This window comes from Phlebotomus papatasi, chromosome 3 (assembly GCF_024763615.1).
Source record: "Phlebotomus papatasi isolate M1 chromosome 3, Ppap_2.1, whole genome shotgun sequence".
Taxonomy (NCBI): domain Eukaryota; kingdom Metazoa; phylum Arthropoda; class Insecta; order Diptera; family Psychodidae; genus Phlebotomus; species Phlebotomus papatasi.
This window is the reverse complement of record NC_077224.1, coordinates 64,571,049-64,595,471: the sequence shown is the minus strand read 5'-3', so window position 1 is coordinate 64,595,471 and position 24,423 is coordinate 64,571,049. Positions and strand designations below refer to the sequence as shown.

General features: G+C 35.4%; 1 protein-coding gene across 1 annotated transcript in view; it reads right to left on the bottom strand.

The window, feature by feature from the left end:
- The window catches only part of LOC129807726 (netrin-A), a 134,702-nt gene that overhangs the window by 9,440 nt on the left and 100,839 nt on the right, over positions 1 to 24,423 (bottom strand). The window contains exons 2-3 of the mRNA XM_055857177.1: positions 16,774 to 16,962; positions 1,502 to 1,651 (exon numbers count right to left, since the gene is read on the bottom strand). Coding sequence (XP_055713152.1) covers positions 1,502 to 1,651; positions 16,774 to 16,962 — 339 coding nt within the window. The remainder of the gene's footprint in view (positions 1 to 1,501; positions 1,652 to 16,773; positions 16,963 to 24,423) is intronic.

Genomic DNA, 24,423 nt, shown 5'->3' with positions numbered 1-24,423 from the left:
CAAAAAGACCATGACTGTTCCCACATGTTATTTCAATTAATGTCAGATGGCATTGTGATCGTGTGAAAGCTTACTCGGCGGGAGTATTCGAATTCGGATTTCGGTTGGGAAATCGACAAGATTAATTTAATGTTTTCACTTTCATAGTATTTTCTACATTTTCTTTATCATGATTAACAAGATGTAAGGTTCTTCTCTCTACACAAAACCTTCATATTTTCCCCAGTCTTCGTCGTGTTTCAAAATCACGATATAGTCATGAGAATACCCGACACAAAAGAAAAGTTCAATCGAAATCCGAATTCGAATATTCCCCTCGAGGAAGTTTTCACTCGATCACAATGCCATCTGACATTCAGTCAGTGTGGAGTAACCTGTAATGTTAGCTTGGTGGCGTGATGCAGTTGGATGGCCGGGAGTTGGCAACTTTAACCACAACCGCGGGTTTACGTAGATTTTCCATGAGTTTTTCCGTGAATTCTCAGTGGTGAAAAGTCGGCGAGCAGCATTAATATTCTCTCTCTCTCTCTTCTTTTTATGTTTTTTTTTTGGCTGTCAGACTCAATCAGGTCCATATAGCCATTTCGCTCACTCTTATTTAACTCATCTCTCCTTATCATTTTTCTTTTTGCTCCATCACAAATCCTTTTTTGCTCCCTTATCTTTTATCATACTTCCTTCTTGATATTTTTGCGTTCAGTTTGTAGCTTTTTAGGACGGTGAAAAACTGTTTCCCAATTATTCACCGGACGCGCTTCGATCAAGGATCGAACCGAGGGCCTCTGCGTCACAAAGCCAACACTTTGCCCATTGAGCTACCGAGACCCCCATTAATATTCTCTACTTTTTATTTTCCTCGATATGACGTATGGGAACAGACGTGGTCTTTTTTAGTACTTGAGAACAGTAATGTGCTAAAAAATCATGGTCACTTTTTCATTGGAATAGCACCATTAAAAATCTCAACTAAAAGTAACGTTCTGAAAAATACGGAATTAGACAGAAAAGACTTTATATACTTCCGCTTCCAAAGACTTCCAAGCACTTCATTTTCAGCTGTACACCACTTCCGACCCTAATATCTCCCCCTTGCGAGTACTCAATATGGTTTTATTGATAAGATACTCGCTCTATGATGCAAATGTTTGAAGTTAGAATTTCTTTTAGGTCATCAGGATTAATTAATCACAATTCTCGTTAAAATTGCTCCATTGACTTTTACTTGACCCCGGATAATTAAAATCTAGCAACAAATTTATTAAAATGTATCTTTTTTTTCAAATCATAGAACGAAATTTAATTTCGTAAAGAGGATCTTTCAAATGTTATATGGGCACTTGCTAAAATGGAAGTGAAAATATTAAATATGGATTCTAGGACAAGAAGCTTTCCCATTAACTTTGATAATTTTCTTGCAATTGTGCACGACATTTTAAGAATAATATACTGGAGCTCATAAATTAATAATTTGTTGAGAATATATTTTTATTGTGATACTCACTGACACACGGTGCAATGTGGGAACGACTCTGTTGGTATCCTTTGGCGCATCGGTTACAACTCAGTCCCGTAACTCCGTCCTTGCAGGGACACTGTCCGGATGTATGATTGCAAGTCCTTCCGGAGGATCCAACTGGATGGCAGTCGCACGCTGAAGTGACACAACACGACACATTTATTAATTGCCCACGTGCGTCGTCGCTTAATTCCCCATATCTGAGCTTCATCCCAAAGGCACTTTTAGCCACAAACTCCATGAAATATGATTAAGAGGATTCTCGATGGTGGCAAAAAGAGGCACATCATAAATTTTGCCCATTCTCAAAGTGTTATAAGACACACACTCTCCCGAAGATGGAGATGAAGCGGAAGAAGACAGTGTCGGATAAAAATGCCTGGTATTCTCATCTTGGTACTTTGGGGAGGACAAAATGAAAAATTAGGTGATGCCTGTTGGTTAAAATTTAAAATGCTATTTTGCATTCCATAAATTTCTCCAGCTCTTTCGCAACTTATAGGTCAGTTTGAATAAATTGTGCGGTATTTTACTTCTTGTACAACTTTTAGGTTGTATATCAGATTAAATCTTGATTCATGTCTCCAGACTGGACAGACATTCTCAAGTTTTGCCCTCTTGTAAAAGGCTAAAAAAGACACAAACTCTCTCTCTTTCTAATAGAAACACGCCAGTAAAGTATCACGTTTTTGGTCGAGGAGTGCCTTTTTTTTTGCAAAAACACGGCTGATTGTTTAATTCTTGAGCGCTCTTGAAAATATTGCCATGAAATTGAAGAAAGAACATTCTAAGAAAAGTCAAAGGCACTTAAATTTTGTTATTTAATTCCCTTAAACTAATTTGAACACGTGCTTTTTGACAAAAAAGTAATTTTTACAAAAGAATGAACACGTAAATTGCGTTTTTATTAAAGAAAAAAAGTAAAAATGGTATAAATTTAAAGTTATTATTTGAAGGTTCTGGACGTTGAAATACTGATAATATCCCAAGTAGCACGTCATGGCAGAATACAATTCAATCTTCCATAATATTCAAATACAAACTTACTTTACGTTCAATCACTAACCCTTTAAGGACGATTGGAACATCGGTGTCCCATAAAGAAAATATTTTTTCCTGACTATGTGCGTAATGATCTCTCGTCTTCATTACTCTGCTCTGGCAACTTCAATAAACTTGAATACATAGGAGTCTGATTAACTATATCTGGCATTAATTTGTCCATTTTTTCTTGCTATTTTCCTCCTCCAATTATTTCTGTCTCAGAAGCCGAGTCCCTCTTCGAAGTTGCCCTAGTTTATGATAAACTTATCATAATGGGTGACTTCAATATCAATCTTATAAGCAACTCCAGACTCAGTGCTCAATTTCTCGACCTTCTCTCCTCATATTCTCTATATCATGTCCCTTTTAATCCTACCAGACAAGGATCACTTTTGGATCTTGTAATTCTTCCTTGTAGTGATCAGCAAAAGTTGATACACTATGGCCAGGAGCCATTGCCTGGTATTTCAGACCATGATCTGGTTTATGGCTCCTACAATATACGCCTACCTAAGCCTAAGAATGAATTCAAGATAGTGACAGACATCTCCAAATGCAACCATACTGTGGCGCTACTAGCTGCCTCTCAAATTGATTGGAGACCTTTCTTTTGGGCCACAAGCTCAAATGAGAGGGTATCTATTCTCACTGAGAATATCAATTGCCTCTACGACAGGGTAGTACCTAAAAGAAGAGTTCTTATACGTGGTCTACTAACTCCTTGGATAACTGAAAATATTATCTTCCATATTAAAGCGCGTGATGCTGCATATAAAAAATGGAAAAGATCTGGTTCAGCCCGTGATCGTGCTGCCTTCCGTAGTAAGCGCAACAAAGTATGCAGTCTTATCAGGAAGGCAAAAAAACATCATTTCCATAAATTCGTAGACCCCAAGCTCCCTTCTAGAAAGCTATGGGGAAATGTTAAGAAACTTGGCCTACGCCCTTCTATAAGCTTGCGCGCTGATGGACTACTTTCTGCAGATGAACTTAATTTATTCATTTCGTCTGCATCTCATATCACTCAAGTCATGTGTCCTTCTTTCCCATCAGCTCCCTGGGAGGGTTTTGGCTTTGACTGCGTCTCGCATGAGGTCGTAGCTCACGCCATATCCCGTGTTAAGTCGGATGCCATGGGGTGTGATGGCGTTTCTCTTGCCTTCATTAAGATTCTACTCCCGGAAATAATCTCAGTGCTCACGGATACTTTTAACAATGTTATTACTTCCTCAGTATTCCCTGATTCTTGGAAAAAGGCTTTAGTAGTGCCAATTCCAAAGATTTCTAACCCCAGTTCTCCATCCGACTTTAGACCAATCAGTCTACTCTCTGTTCTCTCCAAAGCATTTGAATTTATCCTTCACGATCAAATTTCTCGTTACTTATCTCATAACATGTTGCTCAATGACTTTCAATCAGGATTCCGTTCTGGTCATAGCACTGTATCAGCTCTCTTGAAAGTTAACCATGACTTTGTGGTTTTGGTCTTACTTGACTTCACCAAGGCGTTTGACAGTCTGCGCATGACTTAGTATGCTATAAACTCATGAACTTTTTCAATTTTTCTTCTCCTGCTGTCGCTCTCATTAAGTCCTACTTCACCGGAAGGTTCCAAGTAGTACAGCTTGGGGACGAATTTTCCGCTCCGGCCTATCTAACTAAAGGCATTGGCCAAGGCTCTATTCTTGGTCCACTTTTATTTTCTCTTTTTATTAATGATTTACCCTCTGTCCTGCGCAACTGTTCATACCACTTGTATGCAGACGACCTCCAAATCTACGTAGAAGGTGATCCTTCTGACCCTTCCTCTACTTTTAAGCTAATGAATGAGAACTTGGCGAGAGTTGAGCACTGGTCCACTTCGAATGGATTACTCTTAAATCCAAAAAAGTCGCAGGCTATAATTATTTATAAAAAATCAGCCCATGTCACGTCTTATCCATTACTCCTTCACGGAGAAATTATCCCTTTTGTGGACCAGGTTAAGAACCTAGGCATTATTTTCAACAATACCTTGTCTTGGTCTGACCACGCTTCCTCTATTTGCCGCAAGGTAAATTATTCTTTATGTACCCTCCGTCGCTACCGGGACATCACACCCTATGATACACGCTTGCTTCTAACTCGAGCACTGCTATTGCCCTTCTTCACTTATGGAGCAGAGCTATTTTTTCTGGCAGATAGCGAGACTATTCGCCGGCTCTCTGTTGCTTTTAATAATTGCGTCAGGTATGTCTGTGGGCTGCGACCACGTGACCACATCTCTGCTTTTCGCAATATCTAGTGGGATGTGATCTTCCATCCCTTCTCCTTATGCGCGCTCTATTTTTTTTTGTTTCGCCTCCTTGAGTCTGGGTGTCCTGGATACCTGGCCTCTCTCGTGACTGGTGGAGGGTCTGCCAGGGTCAGGGGACTCATAGTGCTGAAATGCACTCATGAGTGCTTCAGACGCACATTATTCGTTAGAGGTGTATACATCTTGCGCCACAAAATCGAAGATCTCCGGATGCAATTCGGGATTATATTCAGAGTGAACATGGTGGGCAACTTCTTTCTCTTTAGTTTTAGTTTTAATGTACTTCACTTTTCTCTTTCCTTTTTCTCTTTCTGTTGTTTTTTGTTATTTTTTTTCTTACTTTTTTTTTAGTTTTACCTGCCACAAATTTGTAAGAGGTAACTACCCTATTTTTTGTGTGCTATCAATAAATTGAAATTGAAATTGAATTGAAAATTGAATTGAATTGACTACCTAAAGTTAATTTTTCCTTATGTCTGTACATAATTATAAAGTAGAAGGTTGAAGGAATCTAGAATATTTTTTGCAAGTTTCTAGCTATTTGCTTTGTAGTAAATATTTAAGCTCAAAAATAGAGAATTTTTGATTCCTCAAATTCATAATTGATTATAAAAGAAACAATAAAAACTACAATACTCATACGTAATATTTTTCATTAAAACGAAAAATATTATTCATTGGTATTGTCAGAAAAATTACTTAAATTTTTGGGCTATTTTTGTCCCTAATCGTTCATAGAAGCACAAAATAAACCGAATCAGACTCTGTTGGACTTTCCAAGGTTAGATGTAAGACTTACCATTGATTATGTTTCTCAGTTTAATTTTTATTGTTGATTTTCAGTCCGTAAAAAGTGTCTCGTCGTTAAAGGGTTAAACCATGGGGATCTCAGTGGCGCGATAGGCAAAACCGTTGGATCTTGGGCGGACAAGATTTAAAACTCGACTCGTAAAGTTATGAGTTCGAGTCCTGCCCGGTGCAAGCAATTAAATGTCAGGAAAAGACATTTTCACTGTGATAAAACGTAATAAAAATGCACCGCATCTGCCCAAAAAACTTCAGGACAGGAGCATGGAAGAAGCATTCACTCACTGGCATTCACACTACGGGAAAGGCGCTCGTGCACGGTCAACACAATCCACTTTGCGGATTCTTCCATCACGGAATACAACAGCAATATAACATGATTACATTACAAAAGTATTCCGATACGATTAATATTAATAAATTAAACCATTCTTCAATCGACTGCATACCTTTTTCTGATTGATTTTAACACATTTTTAAAATAAATTCTTTCACATTTCGTATTAAGGTCTACACGCGTTGTAGACGATTAATTTCCCATTTTACAATTTATTCGTAAAGTCGGATTTGTCACATATTACGATTAAATCTGTCGTAATCTACAAATTTTTCTCTCACATTGTCTGATTTATTCTAAATTTTGTGATAGATTTCATATTTAATGGTTGACTTTATCGCATTGTGCAATTGAGTCTCCTCTATTTTAATTTTTTTTAAAAAATCTTCGTCAAGAGATCAGTACTATTACATTACGATTTATTTATGCTACTTGGGCCCTTTTTCTTTTTTTTTCTTTCCTTAAATACTGAAAAAAAATCCCTCGGGAAAATGAGCAGAAGAAATGACATGAAATTCTTTCACGTGCTCACTCTGGCGTGCCTAATAAATTTCCTCGATTTTTCCCAAGTTCCAACTGTCCTTTTGTTTGTCTATTTGCCAAGAACTGTTGCCATCCACGTGAAGTTTTGGCCCCAAATGAATTATTAATACACCACCCAGAGTGGTGAATTATTCAGGATTATTGGTCCAACTCCTCGAAAAAGAACTTTTTTTGTCAAATATTCTGCTCCTTCTGTCAGCAATTTTCCCAACTATCATCCTCTCTTCTGCTCCGTATCACTCGGATGAGCAACAGTTGGTGACGGCAATTGTGGAGACAATCTTCAAGGAGAGATACATCTCATCTATAGTGCTCGAGGTGATGTCATTTGCAGACTCTCATCTACACTGAAATTCAACATCATCTTCCCGAGGGACTTATTAATTACAATTTTCTTCGTTGTGAAATATATCGTCATTTGAAGTTGATTTTCTATCCTGCCTCGGGAGGATTACTGTCGAAAACACGGCAAGAACGGGAACATTTTTCCCAGAAATATTATCGATCTGGAGGGGCGCATAATGCTCTCTATATGGCGGCAAGACTGGCTGGTTTGCACAGCGATAAATTTTAATTATTTCTACGATATATATGTCTGCGGTGTACACCGTTGTGCGAATAAAAAAAACATAATCAAAATACTTTAGGATGAGTTATTTTGTTAGCATTTAAAATTTAAAGTTTCCCATTGGATTGAAAAATATAATCAGAGGCAATGCAAAGCAAAGAAAACATAAACTATTGTAATGGTTCTCACGGATTTTAGTATAAGGTATAAAACACATCTAAGAACAATTATGACATAGAGTAATAGTGTTACTCCAATGAATGCTTCTACATAATCGATTTTTCTTTGAGTTGGTTTCTGTCGCGACTGTTTGTTGGTTTTACAACACAACGATGACTGAGAAAAACAGTCAAGACAGGAACCAAAACAAAGAAAAGTCGATAATGCAGAAGCATTTTAGAACAGTAAAGTGCTAAAAAAAGATATGTGCATTTTTGATTGTAATAGCACTATAATTCAAGATCATTTATAATTTGATATTTTAAATTTCCTCACTCTGGTATATAATTGCAAAGAGAAAAGAAGACAATGAAAAAATACAGGTCTAAAGCCGGCTTCAAACCTAAGGTTTAGCCCAATTCCCAATGTTATAGAATTTCAAAATAGCAACCAATTCTATTGGTTTTTCAAAATTTAATGGATTACTTGCCCATGTTGACCAAGCTTAAGTGATAATTTTCCAAAAAATCTTGATTAAGAAGAAATTAGAGAAGTTAGGCCATATGGCTAAGCTCTAGGTCTGAAGCCCGTATAAGGGCCAAATATACTCAGGCTGATCCTTTAGAATAAGCTTGCAAAGTTTGTCAGTAAAGATTTATCCCAAACTGTCTCACACTGAGAACTTAAGATAATCGATTAGAGGTCCATTATCATCAACATTTTCAAGCGCTATCCCTATTGGGGTCGCTGATCCAGGACATCCAGTTTAACAGCTCAGGCCTGTCGATTTTAAGGTGTTCCAAGGAAAGATCCTAAATTTGATTCACCCACCTTGTTCTAGGTCTGCCCCGAGAACGAAGTCTCCTTAAAATGGCTTGCATAGCATTCGATAAGATATCCATTATATAAATTTCGTTTACCAAATTTTACAAGCTAAAGATTTTCGTAGATCAGAGATCAGACTGAATCTAATATTACTTTATTATTATACAATCTATTATTATTGATTTTACCTATTCTTTATCAAATGATACTATTTAATTTATTTCTGTTTTAAGACTCATTTGCTAAACATTTACGACCAAAAAATTGTTTATCCTACAACTTTCTCTATAAACAGAACAACTCGATTTAAACTTGTTGAATCAATCAAAATATTAATAAAGATTTTAAAATAGATTTAATCAATATATGTACAATATTACAAAAAGGTTCTTAAGAAGATCCTCCAAACGTACTTTGGAAAACTCACGAAAATAATAAATTAAGGAATAGGTTAATGGAGTATACCGGTTTTAGTTATTTTCTAAGCATATCAAAAATTTAAAAGAATTCGCTATATTAGTTTCTGATACATACCAGAAACTGAATATTAATAATAACAATAAACTTAACTGACAGTTAAATTGCTAGCGAAAGTTAAATTAAATAAAATTTCATTTAAATATTTAAAGATTTGCAAAAAGTTTTTGATGTTTCTTGTTTATTTAATAACGGAAATTAAACGCTATTAACATTTCGGCCGTTTTGGTCTGGGTATTTTATAACCAAAATTATATTTCCCAGTTTTTTTAAATACAAATATTGGTTGTTGTTTAATCATCCACTTTTATCCATATTTTAACATGTTTTTTTTTTAAATATTTCAGAAAAATAAAAAAAAAATTATCTTTACCATATTTTTTTTTAAATTTTTGAGAAGGATAAGATATTTATAATTTAAATTTTGAGTAGCTTTTCGTGTCTAGTTTGAATTTACTGACTAAATTTATCTATTAAGGAAGCACTGAGAATTAATGAACACTGAGTTTTGTGGCAAAGTGTTAGAATACCTAATCTATTTTACCAAACAATAATCATATTTTCAAACCAATTGAAATCTCCGGAGATATCCTGTATGATTCCGTTAAATTTGAGCACGTCCTAAAGCAATTTCCCATAATTTCTGAAAATGCTTTTCACACAATCTTACCGACTTTAATCTCAGATGAGTGCAAATCTGACTAGTGAGCAAGCAAAGACTGCAAATGCTCAAATATCAGTTTGTTCTTGTACAATTGCAGATTGCATTTACTCTATTTGCTCTTGTATGGGATCTCCTCAAATGCAAATAGCTTCCTTTTCTTCACATCTCACCGTCCCTTGTCCCACCTCCTGGACTAATGTTTTTGGCGTGAAACGAAGCGACAAAAGAGGAGCAAATAGAGCATTCGTCCACTCTCAGTGTCTCACTTTCTAATGACTTTAGCACACAAAGTCATCGCTCCCCCCAACTGCCACGGAGGGGGAGGGCTCTGCATCTCATTAATGAAGTCACACTGTGCTCTTGTAAGAAAAGAACCCGAATGTGTGTTTATTTTATTCAGTGTTTATTATTATTAAAATATTTCTCTTTCTCGCACGTTTTTGCTCCATCTGCACACACAAGAACAAATACACAAGATGACTGAGTGGCATTAATTAATTGAAAGCGATGTTTTTTTTTTCGAAAGGAAGCGAGAGTGGCTCAACCGTTTGGACCAACGAAAAAAGCACTTTTCTCAGATTCCTTACTAAATTTAAAATCGCAAAAGGTAATGCTCATCTTTCTGCAGCTCCGACAAATCAACATAGTGCAGTGGTTAAGACGAGTTAAACTTATAGTATTTGGGATTCACTGAAGGGAATTACGAAATGAACCTACAAACTTTCAGAACCACATATTGAAAATATGATCTTGAATACTAGAGCTTGCATTTTGAAGAAATTTTAGTATGTTGTAGTCCATCTCAAAACCATTTTGAAAAATAAATCGCTTTAAACCAGACAATCCTTTTCGATTTTTTAGTATGCTGTAGGGTAAGTGTGCCAAATTTCGGCATAATTGCATGCAAGCGTCAAAGTCTCAAGTTTGAAATGAAATATTTTAAAATCAAATTAATTTTTTTTATTCTTTCTTCTTAAAGAGTGTTGCTTGGACCCTTGTAAAGAGTTTACCGTTTTTATTTACTCTATAATCATTCTTAAGACATTTTAAAATGAATATAAATATAGACATAGCTTTGGTGCCCTATTTCGGCCATCTTCATTCTCATAGTTCCTTGCCCTTCGGGAATTCTTCCAATATCTTTTTCACGTCATTTTGTTTGTCGAAGCTACATTTTTTGTTATTCTTTTGCATTGTATAATCTCTAGAGTACTTAAAATCTAAAAGTTCATGGAAATTAGAGGAACAAAAAAGGTGGCCGAAATTGCAAGCTGGCCGGAATTTGGCACACTTACCCTAGTTGCCCTTTAAAAGTTTTTAAACAGAAAAATTTCAAACATATGCAGGAGGAAGCGCGCTATATTTGGACGACTTAACAGATTTGACCGAAAAAATTTAAGGAAACTTCAGGAAATTTAAGGAACTGGACCAGCCTTTAAATTATAATATTTTAATGGATCAAATTTATTGAAATAATGTTGAAAAAAATGAGTTGTTCGAAGCTTGAGTCGTTCAAAGATAGCATGCTTTCCCTTACCCAGACCCGAGCTAAAAAGACGATAAGAAGTTCTTATAGCTTTGTTTGATTTGAAAGCGAATCTTCAGTGGACTGAAATAATTCTTGTATTAATTTAGGATCATTAGTCCAAGACTTGTACATAGTTAGAACACAATTCATAAAATCGGTTTTAATGTACGTAAATGGTCCAAGGCTAAGAAACTAGCACTGGAAAAGGTTCTTGTTGATTTTTTAGCGTCACGGTAAAAACTTTTGGACACTGACCAAAATATTGGAACAAGTTTTCCTTGGAACAAATTTTTTTTGGAATCAATTTGTACCTAGATAAGATATTTGTTTGTTCCAAAAAGTTTTCTTTACAGTTTTGTTACGAAATATAGTTACAATTTTCTTGGAGTTTTCTTTTGGAACCGTCTTGATACGGTGGAATGTCTATATATTTGAGTTGATTTCTTTTTATACAAATTTGTCCCAGAGAGTTGGAATAGAATTTGTTGCACTCGGCTGTTTTGTTCCCACTGTGAGGAACAAATTGGTACATTTTTTTTATAACAGTATTATTCCTACATCTGTAACATATTTGTTCCAAAAATTTTTGGTGTCCGTGGGCGAGGTAATTTTTGGAACGAAATTGTTACTCATATGGGGAATCTTTTGGTTTCCATTGTCTGGAACAATTCCGTGAAAGTGATTTTGTCTTACAGTTAAGGCCTATACTTCAGTCGAGATGGATTTCGGTAGCGAAAGTTCATAAGGAACATCAAATAAGAATCAGCTTAAGAGCGTTTTATACAGACGCGTGCATGATGAAATCAAATGCGAGTATTGGCAGCAGGAGGGAAAGGGAATCTCGAATTAAAAAAGTGAAACCATGTAGCACGAAAATTTCCACAGATATGGCGTCCTCCTCGCTTCGTTGGTGACGGGTGACTGAGTGTGAGAGGAGGGATACCATTTTATACTAGACGAGCTATTTTTTGGAACAAATTCGTTACTAATATTGGGTATCTTTTTGTTTCTCATGGAAGGTACAAATTTATTCCAAAACTTTTCGGTATACGTGGACGAGCTAATTTTTGGAACAAATTCGTTGCTAATGTTGGGTATATTTTTGAGTCTCGTAAAATGAACAAGATTATGCCAAAAATTATGATGTCCGTGGACGAGCTAATTTTTGGAACAAATATGTGCCGAAATTTTGCAGACCAACTTAAAACTAAAAATGACCAAGTACACACAACTGATTTTCAAGAGAAAGATGCTCCTAGTTCCTTTACTATCTTCGGATAAATTTCCACTGCCTTTAAATTTATTTTATCAAATGACCTAATCATTGCACAGACTTAAAATTTTTCCATTTTGAAAAATGCACCAACACGTAAACTCACTTGACATAAATTCAAACAAAGAAGTAGTACAGTAGAGTCTCGCTATAGGCCATCGCTCTATAGTCCACAATTTATCGACCGTTGATTTCAAAACACTGATTTTAAGTTAGGTTATGTTTTTTAGTATGCGACATGCATAATTATTTTAATATTTTTGGCAAACTTTATTAAGTAGTTGTGATAATTGTGATCCACAATGAAGAGAGCAAGGACAAGTACCACAATCACAAAGAAAGTGGAAGCCGTCGAGCAATTTCAATACTAAAAGTCGTTGATAATTTTAAAAAAATTACATGGACTATAGTGCGACCCAAGTGTCAAATCTGGAACCAAATATGGACTATAACGAGACTCTACTGCACTAGATAATCGTCTGCATTTAAAATTCTAGCGTTTATTTAAATATGTTTTTTCTTGTTGAAAACTTCAAGCTTAAATTTCTCACCGTTTTATCTCTAGAAGCAGTTGAACATCTAAAAAACAGCCGATCGACCAGTCAGGACAGATAATCTATTTATAGCTGACAAATTCAAGATCTGAGAATGTCAAGACATTTACCCCTGCAATATAGAGCTGTGACTCTAACGAAAGAATTGCAGTTAAAAGAAGCACAAAAAGGCATATAAAACAATTCAGTGTCGAATCGGAGGCGGGAAGATAAACATTCTTGCTGGAAAGTCATTATTTAATAGCACTAATGCGGGATGTAATTAAAGTTTTTACTATTGACGGTTGCAAGTGTGAAAAAGCCTATTGAGTTGATAGTGTGCAAAAGCATTACCAATTGAAATTGTTCACCGATAAACTATTATTGAATGGAGCCGTAAAAATGGCAATGGATGAGCAGTAAATAATCCATGCAACGGATTTCTTGCACTTGCACTTATAGTTATTTATCGATGGAGGAAAACCACCAATCATCTCTGTGGATTTCAAGTGCAAATTTATGCCAATCCAAAATTAGCAAGTGAATCGTGATGAGCTAATTCGAAATGTGCCAACAGAGATAGTGACCGAGGCAAATACCACCTTTTAGAATGTCTGCGGTGCGCCTCATCGTCACTTCGAGTTCATGGGACTCTCTGGTGTAAACTGCCGGTCTTAAGTGTTGACAGGGTCATCAGTTCTCACCCATTAAACTGTGCCATGTGTGTGGCAAATTTGTCATTTTGCTCACATTCACCCATTGAGCATCGGTAAACATACTCTCGACCCGAGAGGTCAGTCATTGAGCTCGCGGGTGCACCTTGCATGTTCCATGTTCGACATTGTTGCTGCTAAATGATGGCAACAAAGATTAGCACTGCTGTTAGATAGAGATCTTTAGGAAGAGATTAGTAAACTATTTGATATTCAATACCGCTTAAAGCTAATGGCGTCAAGGCTTACAACATGCCAGGATAATCTTCCTTGATTTATGCGTGTATTAAGCAGTACCATTTCAGGAAATTTATCGCACTCTATTTAGAGTACATTCCTCAGGAATTATTTTGAATTTTATTAACCCTTTAAAGACAATTGATATACCGGTAATCCGAAAACAAAAACAATCTTCGTAACATGCCATTATGAAGAGGTGCAGATTAAGGAGAAAAATGAAATAACTGAATTATTATTGTGAGTGTTTGAACTTTGTACGTAATCCCAAGAAGATTGTATTTGTATTAGATCGTCAGTCAGAGCATGTGACACCCAATGCCCAATTCTTTATTTCCTAAAGTAGGGACAGAAAAATTCCCGCCTTCACCCAGGCTTGAACTGGGTATCTTTGGCTATTTAACCATATTGAGCTATGGGGGCACATTCACATAATCTGATCAACTCTGACTCGGATACTTACGCTCTAATAACTGAATTATACTTAGCATCTAACTTCAAACCTAAGTGTAACCTAATAAAACTTGATACTGGTTAGGAGAAAGTGCCCATGTTTCATACAATCCCAAGCTTCGAAATGACTAAAGTTTTCTTACGTTTTTCAATAAATGTGACTCATCGCACCCATATTTTGAAAACATGGGGAAAATTTAGTCATTACGAAGCTTGGGATCGTACGAAGCCTAGGCACTTTCCCCTAACGTCATATCGATTCGTGGATTATCCTAGAAATCTAATTATAGACAATACAAGTTATCTCGTACAATACACCATTTCCCCTTATTCCAAGACACTTCTTCGCCATAAACAGGTTTCAGACTTAAGGTCTAGTCGCATGGCTTAATTCGTCTAATTTCTTATCAGTGAAGATTTTATGGAAACATTTAACTTAGTATAATTAAGAGCAAATGATCTAATAGATTCTGAAAAACTGATAACTTTGGATGCTATATTTAGCATTTAGAGACTTTCGGGAACTGGGCTAAACTTTAAGTCTGAAGACCGCTATATTCTAAACGTAGAAGTGAAATTAGATTCATCAAAGAAGTGAAAACACGGGATTTTGACCTTTGATCTTCTCCTCCTTTATTCCTTGTCAACGTTTCAGCAATTCCCAATCTGACCATCGTGATGTCCACTTTGTCCAATTGTGAAAAAATAGTAGTGAACCATTTCCTTGACACCCTTTTTACACCATTCTATTTCCATACCTGAAGAAAGAGCCATCAAGCTCCGAAACGTTGGCAAGTAATAAAGAAGGAGAAGATCAAAGATCAAAATCCCGTGTTTTCACTTCTTATGGCTCTGGCACACCTTTTAGATCAGGAAAATTTCATAAAATCAAAATTCACATCCCTTTTTTTCTTAAAAGTTCAGCATATATCTATCCTGCTCTTTTACAATCTTCTTCTTCTTCTTTTGAACATCACACAAAATTAAATTGAGTTAAGTCCAATTTGGAGTCGAAAGAGTTGGACAGATTTATACAAATCTTTTGATAAAGAAAGGGACGCGAATTTTGATTTCATGGAATTTTACCGATCTAAAATGTGTGTCAGAGGCATTAAAAACTATTTCATTGGCCGAAAATCATTAGATTCATCAAATGTTACTAAATATAATTTTAAGTTTCTTTTTAAAATTTGTGAAAGTGTCTCGGATTAAGAGCAAATGGTATATTGTATGAGATAATTGAGGAGCTCAGAGCAAAAAAACGCTATTTTAATAGGGAAATACACGACTTAGAGTTTTTTTGCTCCGAGCTCCACAATTGTAATTAGTATTATCCACGGTACAAAAAGATTTTTTCCTTTCTATTTATTAATAGAATTCAATTAAATTTAAAGAAGTAATGACATATGACTATTACCTATATCGATTCTTTTTAGAATGTTAAACATCTGTATGAGAATCCCTTAAAGCTATTACTATACTCTTCGATTTTTGCGGAAGAACAGTTTCTTCCTAAAGCGTATACTGTTATTATATTTTCAATTAAAAATAAATAGAAAACAATTGAAAATACATACAGTCGGTGTACTTTATGACTTTACTTAATATATTGAATTGTGATTGATATATTACCTAAGCGAGGGGGTATCCAGTTTGACACTTGCGTGGACGTCGAGACTGAACACATAGGTAATAATTGATATCTTAAATTTTGCAGGGAGGTAGTACTAGATTCTCAGACTAAATTCAGTTTAAAAATAATTTTAAGTCCCGCCCATTTTAGGACTAATAGTGGAGCAAAGCTATTTTTTTCTAAAATTTGACAGCTTAATAAAAGAATACCGTGATGCTCCACATAAGAATATCCATTTCCATAAACTTATTTATTGGTAATGCATAAGTGTTGCTGTTAGTAAATTAGGCCACGCCCATTTATGTGATTAGCCTCATAAAAATTCTCTGATATAAGCATGTCTCTGCTTATTTTAAGTTATTCCTTTCTTTTATATCTATGTTATAAAGACAAGAGACTCTTTCTACCAATGCATGGGCCTTTATTTAAATAGCTGGTAGTTTCTATCACCCTACTACACGTTTCGATTTAAGGACCCAAAGACAAAATTTTATTAATCGATTTAAAAAACATCTAGAAGTAAGTTACCATTAAGACTAAGGATAGTCCGTTTCAATGAACAACCCTTTTTGAAGTACCTTTTATCCACTTCATGTGGAGAGGTTCTTTGATGTTACCATCCAAGTTTGTGTAAGTGTTTCCCAATTGGAAATACCGACAATTCCTCAGATACATATCAAATTTTGTGGTGGACGCGCTATTTGCAGTATAACATGCTCATTGTTGGCAATATTTTAAATCAGATTCTTTCAACTTGCATTTCCCTCTTGGACTGTACGTCTCTATGCTGCCCCTTTCCGCGTGATAAGGGGACAATTCTACCGAGAGAGTGGTATTTTCAATGCGAGTCTGTGGTCCCAATAAATTATGCATGTAGCAACAATGGAGAGATTTTCAAGAAGTTGTTCGTATCCCGCTGTTCGAATTTGTTTCTCCCAACGTCATTCAACAATATCTTGTGTTGATATAGTCTTTCAATTGTGGTCATCTTCAATTCATCCCCTTGGCTCTTACGACATGCGCTTCTTGTTTTCTTTTTTTTATCGTTTCTTCGGGATATGTGTGTCTCCTCGCGAGGTTTTATACAACATTCCATTCTCATATCTTATGGCATGTTTGGGAGCCCCGTTGGAGAGGAATCCCAGCAAGAAAGGAGAGAATACTCACGTTTGCACACTTTTCGATGATTTAGTGGTTTTGTGGGATCCCTGTAGAAGCCCTCCTTGCAGTAGTGACAGTGACGGCCAGTGGTCGCGTGTCGACAGTTGATGCAGACCCCCCCGGAAGTGCGTCCTGACAACTTGAACAGTTCCATGTTGAAGCGACACCGTCTGGAATGGCCATTGCAGTTGCATTCTGAAAAAGAGATTTACACTTATCACACAGTGCCACGCAATTAAACACAATCATTTCAGCAGACACAGAGAGCATCAGCTGAACATGATGAATTGGAGATCATTTCCCTGGCAAGAGACGCCATAGTGGGATCATTTGTAAGTGCGACAGAAAATTCAGTCGAGATTAATTATGCGTTAGACAGTAAAGAGTTGCAATGCAGACTGAAAAATTTTTAGCTTTTCACATGGATTTCTTATTATAGTCGATTTATTGTAAAAAGAAAAATTTCAATGACAGTTACTGCATGAATTTGACTATTTACTATGACATATTGAGAACATTAAAAAATGTGACACTAATACCTCAAGATCGATATCAAATTATCTGAATTTTAATTAATTAAACATTATTTTTTATCCCATCGCTTTTGTGATTCGTTAAAAGTTTGAATGCTTTGAGTAAAATACTTCACAATATTAAATATTTAATTAGATATTTTAAATCTTAATTAGCAATTTTTAGAAGATTTTAAATCTCAAAAATCCTATACTCCTCATGTAAAATCTCAGCTTCAAATCACTCTCCTGTAAAATTTGACTACTGCGAGTGCGAGTTATTCATTTCTTATTCTGAGCGGTCGATTTAAAAAAAATGTAAGATATTCAAAATCGCTCATAAAATACCTAGTCTTAGTTTAATTTAATTAAAAGAGGATTAAAATTCAGTTTTATTTTTTATATGTTTATTACCCTTATTATTATTATTACCTTGCAATGAAATTATTCTTTATAATATATCTATACAATACGACCCTGGCAAGTTGCCTGAAATTTGAAGCCACTTTCTCATATTTCGATTTAAATTTATATGAGATTTTTTTTGCACTCGCAACCGTTGCGCTAAATATCTAAAAAGTGAGAAGTTTTTCCGTATTATAAGATATCTTTCCGCATGGAGGAATAAATATACTAAATTTTTGTTTAAATTCATTTTTTCCTCGGAACACTGTGAGCTAAGTCCGAGATCAATTTAGGAAATTGGCTTCAATCAAATAGCTCTATATAAAAAATTAACTTGCCACATGCTTGTATACAATACTTCAATTTTATGATCAAGGAACATTAAGAATATTAGTTAAATATATAATTTTTTTTTATTTTCTGTTCAGTTTAAAACTGTGAGGGAAGTTGGGGCTACACCGAACTGTGGGCATATATTAATAAATATGTATTTTTTCGCATATTTTTAAAGGAAATTGGGCTTTAACGTAATGTAATTCAGGTCAGCGAAACAAAAGTGGAACTAAATAAAATAATTGTAAGACCCAGTTTCCTTTAGAAATATGCGAAAAATCGTATATAAATGCATCCCCATCTCTCCCTACCCAAGTAGTAAAATGTAGTCAGCATAACGTTATTAGAAATCTTGAATAACAAAAGCTAAAATATCGAAAGCTAAAATCCAAAACGCCGAAATCCTAAAAAAGCCAAAATCTTGAGTGATGTGATCTTCGAGTGATTTGGGAATCACTCGAATTCCCGAATGGGTAGGATTCACGAAAGCCAAAATCCCGAATGAGTCGAAATCCTCAATTGGTCAAAATCTCGAATAGCCAAAATGCCGAAAACCAAAACCCAGAAAAGCCAGAATTTTAAAGAGAGAAAATTCCGAATGAGTCGAAATCCTAAATTTGTCAAAGTCTCGAAAGCCAACATACTGAAAATCAAAATACAGAAGAGCCAAAATTTTAAAGAAACAAAATCCCGAATGGCTCGAAATCCTGAAAGTCAAAATCCCGAATGAGTCGAAATCCTCAATTGGTCAAAATCTCGAATAGCCAAAATCTCAAAAGCCAAAATACCGATAACCAAAATCCAGAAAAGCCAGAATTTTAAAGAAAGAAAATCCCGAATGAGTCGAAATCCCAAATTTATCAAAGTCTCGAAAGCCAACATACTGAAAATCAAAATCCAGAAAAGCTAAAATTTTAAAGAAACAAAATCCCGCATGGCTTGAAATCCTAAAAGCCAAAATCCCGAATGAGTCGAAATCCCCAATTGATCAAAATCTCGAATAGCCAAAATCTAGAAAAACCAAAATCTTAAAGAAACAAAATCCCGAATGGGTCAAAATCCTGTAAGCCAAAATCCCGAATAAGCTGAACTCCCAAATAGGTCAAAATCTCGAATAACCATAATATCCCTAATGAGTCAAAATCTCGAATACCAAAATACCGAATGGTTAAATTTTGAAAGGAACGAAATTATACGGAGGATAATTTGTAGAACAATTTCACAAAACACAGAAAATTTCCCTTTGCCTCCAACAATCGCAGGTGCGATCATTCGAGTAGATATAAAACCTAAGAATTCGGGACTTTGGCTTTTGGTATTTTGGATTTCGAGATTTTGACTTCGACCATATAAAAAAAATAGACATTTACAGTTAAGCAAAAGTCGATTTAGGAATTTAAAGATGCAAATTTTTTCAATTTGGAAGAACATAACATCAAGTTAAAATTCTGCCTGAGTTTTCCAGTTTAATTCTGTAAATTTAATCTTTTAAGATGTTTTTTAAATGTTTATTTTACCAATCATAAAAATTATAAGCAATTGCCATTTGATTTTTTTATGTAGATTTAAATGAAATTTTTAATTGCATTCCCAAAATAATTCATTAACCAATTTGAGTTCTGTAAACACAGTAAAATCGATAAATCGCCTATTACTCAAGGCGTTATTGCAAAATTGCTTTAAACTAAACAGAATAAATTGTGCGTACATCAACTCCAAGGTAATAAAATTTATCAAAACTGCCATTAAGTAACTCAATATGTTGATGGTGCTAAAGAGAGACAGAATAATGACTTGTCGGCGTGAAACTATCAATCGTAGCGAAAATGCGTTAAATCCGTGAGTGATTGCAAATGTTGAACTGATCTTCTTGGCAAGAACCATCATTCTCCCACGACTTCCCCAGACAAATTTCCGAATGGAACTACAATTGGGCGGTCGAAAGCTAGGATGGGGTAAATAAATAAATTGTTTGGAGACGATGGGGAGATAGAGTAAATCGAATTGTGGAATTTAAATTAACTTGTCACGTTCAAGCACATGCTTCAGCTTCATCCTCGTTCCTGGAGACCCATTGACTGAGTAATTGGCTTATTTGTCTAATTATCCAGCATGACAAAGGAGAAATAAAAATATGTCTCTATTTTCTAAATGTGGCCTCATCTCTACAAAAACGTAAATAAATACATAAAATCTATTGAGTCAGTGCTAATTTTTCGCATTTTCTCCTCCGCCATTCATTAATTTCTTTTCTTTTCCGCAGACTTGCTGACACTAAATGACATTTTTCCATTATAATTAAGAGGCACTCTCACGAGGCATCGTTATTAGGTGAGATTCTTAACAAAATCTCACCTACTATAATCCTAACAAAATTTCATGTCGTCCGATCGACCTCAAATTTGGCCAAAATGTGTTTCGCCACTTCCTGATTCCGAATATATATGTGGCTAAGTTACGTTCCCGGCCGGCCGGCCGGCCGGCCGGCCGGCCGGCCGCTCTTTGGAGCTTAATAGCTCCTAAACTAAAAAAGATATCGACTTGCGGTTTTCGGCAAAGGTTATATATCGGGTGAAAATTGCAACTTGGTGCATAGACCCCCCACCCCCCACCCCTCCTTCCGCCATTTTGAAGACCCCCCTTTTTTTGTTTTCTCAATAGCTCCGCCCCTATGGCATTCAGCGGACTCAAATTTTAGTATGTTATAGCTGGGCCTTAGAGCTTTCCATCAATACCAAACTTAAGGTCCCCCGACCCCCCTGACCCGAGCTATAAGGGTGCAAAAAAAATTTCTTAAAATGGCCATAACTCCGGTTCTAATTGTCAGAATTTAAAAAGTGAGGGCTTTTTGGAAAGCTCTCGTAAAATGCCACTTCTCCTTCTAACATCGCAAGTTCATAAAACCACCGCTAGGGGCGCTTTTTTTAAAAAGAAAATTTTTAAATCTTAAAAGTTAAATAACTCAAAAATTCCATTGTGCATCGGGCTGAAAATTTAGTATGTTGTAGCCGTTGATTATACCTATCAAACAAAAAAAACCTTAAGTCGATCCATAACCCCTGACCCGAGCTATAAGGGGTCAAAGTTCGAACATTGACCGGCCTCTATCTCCGGTTCTAATTAACATAGCGACCTAAATTTTACCTTTTTGGTTTAGTCTCAATGAGCACTTTCAGATGGAAGTACAAAAAGTCACCACAGGTGGCGCTGTGATAGCGTCAAAATTCATCGAAATTCAAAGTCACTTTTCTCAAAAACGGCATTGTGCAAGTTAATGAAATTTTAGTATGTTGTAGTCCAGTCTAGGACGTTTCCAAAATGGTGCGTATGCGCGCTGTGGTTTCAATAGAACCGGAGATATGAGGGGTCAAAGTTCACAAAATTCAAAAAATCATATCTCCGGTTCTATGTGACCGATTTTGATGACTGAGGGCTTAAACGAAAGATCTCACCAAATTCTACAACTTTCTAGAATATTTGAACTTCGTGGGACCAACACCAGGGGCGCCACAGTCGAAAAACCAATTTCAATATCACATAACCTCAATTATCTCGACTGTCGCTGAACCGATTTTGATGATTACTTCGGCATAATTGTAGAGGACATTTGTCTCTACATTTCGTCCATACATCATTTTCCACTCAGACTACGCTATCACTCATATTTTGCCGTTTAATTGTGAAAAAATTGATTTTTCCCATAATAACGCTTTGAAATAACTCAGATGCCAATTTGACTACCTCTACTCCACCAAGACACTTAAAATAGGGTTTTAAATGGAAAGTCCCACAAAATACAACAATTCTTTGAAATAGTTGAAGCTCAACAAATGACTACTTGGGGCACTCTGGATGAAAAAACGAGTTAAGAAACAAAAAACCTCGCTTATCTTGGCTTCTGAGTAATCGATGAGATCATGTTCTATAGGAAAATTATAGAGAACATTCTGGTCTACATTTCATCCATATATCACTTTTCTATCAGTTCATCCAAATCCTTGATATTTTGGTTTAAATACAAAATTTGTATAATTTCACGAATTTGATTCAAGATAACTGAATGGCGTCTCCCAACTTCAGCTCTAAATCGAATTTGCATGCACTCCGAGTTAGCTCACGTTAAGAATCTCACCTACATAAGCCGGTTAGGATTATCTGTCCCTTTATTATCTTTAGGCATTACTTGTATTAAGTGTGCGCCTCAAAATCACTCAATTAGCCAGAGAGTGGGGTATTTAAGAAGTCGATTATGGCAAAAAGATCTATTTATAGTCTCAAACAACCTCATTTATCTTTCACGAGAGTGCGAAATTTTAGTTGGTAAAAAAACGCCCTTCTTGTTCTTAAATATCTATTGCCATAATACTATGTAAGAGAGTGGCCAGGGACAATTGGGAAAGACGAGAGACACTCTTCTCATTTCGTGCAATTCCATAATTATTCACTGAACAGTTGATCACAAATCATTGACAGAGAAAAATCCATTTATAGTCTTATGTGCTCTATACTCGAAATTCACCCATTGGACAATATCATTGGTATAAATCGACTCATAAACATTACACAGAATTGCTATTAAGAAAATTTAATTAATTGTGCTGACGGTATCAATGAAAAGGAGAACAACACCACTTTCTGTTCCATTTCACACATTTATTTCACTCTCTGGGAATTTTATTGAGGGGTGTTTCTCTCTTAAATAGCATTCTTGAAATTGTGAACTCGACCACTGTAAAATTTAAATGTATTTTACGGTGCTATCACACTAGGATTTTTCACATTTTAATTTTAAATTCAATTGAGCCAATTGAGCATTAAGATTTCTAGAATTCACTTGAGAATTCTGAAAGCCGGGAAACATTTTGCAAGAAATTTGCTCAATTTTAAATAGTGCCGCGAGATTCTTGATGGTGAATGACTCCGGAAAATGTGTGATAGTACTTGAAATGTCTTACAAGTCACATATCTGTTATACAGAAGGATCCCCAAAGTCAGAAAAAAAGATTTGTAGGCAAAGGGCTCATGCAGCGACTCAGAGTCTTATTGAAAATTTGTATGAAGTCGTCCCAACTCCCAACTAAGATTTCTTAACACAATAATTTACTTCGAATGGCTTTGGAGGAACTTAATGAATTACTCCCGATACTCAAGCTTCACTTCATGCAAGTTTATCACTAAATCACTGTACTTATATTATTTTTTGGCCACAAATAATATTAATTACGAGTAAATAAATTCTGAAGCAAATCTTCTGAAAAGTAAATTGAATTTACAAATTGAAAAAATTCTAGTGTGATAGCACGGTTGGGCATAGTAATGCGAATTTATTTAGTAACATTTATATTTGAAATTTGTCGGAAAAATAAGTTTTTTAATTTTAAATTTATTGTTTCAAAGTTCAAAGTTTCAAAGTTTCAATGTACCAGAAATACTTAAGATAGAATGTTCATATTTTGGGATTAGTTTCCTACAGATTAATAAATGAATTTTTTTGAAAAGAAAAAAAATTATCTAGTATGGGGTCGCGGGGTATCAAACACACGTCTTAACGGTCGCTGAATTTAAATTCTATGCATTAATTCATTACAAACTCCATTGATTTAGATAGAGTAACTATCCAATAAAACAAATTGTCAACTAGAATTCTAATCAGGAAAGAGGATGAAGGCCAATTTTAACAAATTCGACGGGATGTCGAATTTTCCGTCCGACATTTTGAGAAACAATTTTGCATGACTTCCCACGAAACAAGAAAACAATAACAAAATATATTTTCATGTCTGTCGGATCACTTTTCCCAAGTAATTGAAGAACTAAAGTTACTAAAAATCCGTTCCCGACAGCAATTCGGATAAAAGTTGCCCAGGAATAAATTATCTAAAATCACACAATTTGCGTATGATGTATAATACCATGGTAAGGAATGGGTTAAACAAATTTTCTCGTAGTTCTTGTATTATTTCGGCGAGCATAATGAAATGTGTATTTTTAGATAGCTTTTAATGCACGATTTAGAAATATATCAGATTGATAAGTCAATTCTCTTTGGGAAAAAACTTGCCAATAATCTTCAGTGCCTCCATGCAAAAACGTATGGAAAAATGAAATGTAGAGAGGCCCCTGGTGTAATGCTATCACTGGTAAAAATAAAAGGATCAAATTGATCATTTTGCAAAGGATGGATCAAATTAACATGTTCTATTATGATAAATGTGCATTCAGAGTTCGAAATTTGATCCATCCTTTGCAAAAGGATCAAATTCGGATCAATTTGATCCATTTATTTTTACCAGTGATACAATCCTTTGGGAAAGCTATTGTAATAATTTTATTTTCGAAGGAAGGTACTGAAATATTGAAAAAAGACCATGCCCTCTATAAACTTTTAAATTTAAAACTTATTTTA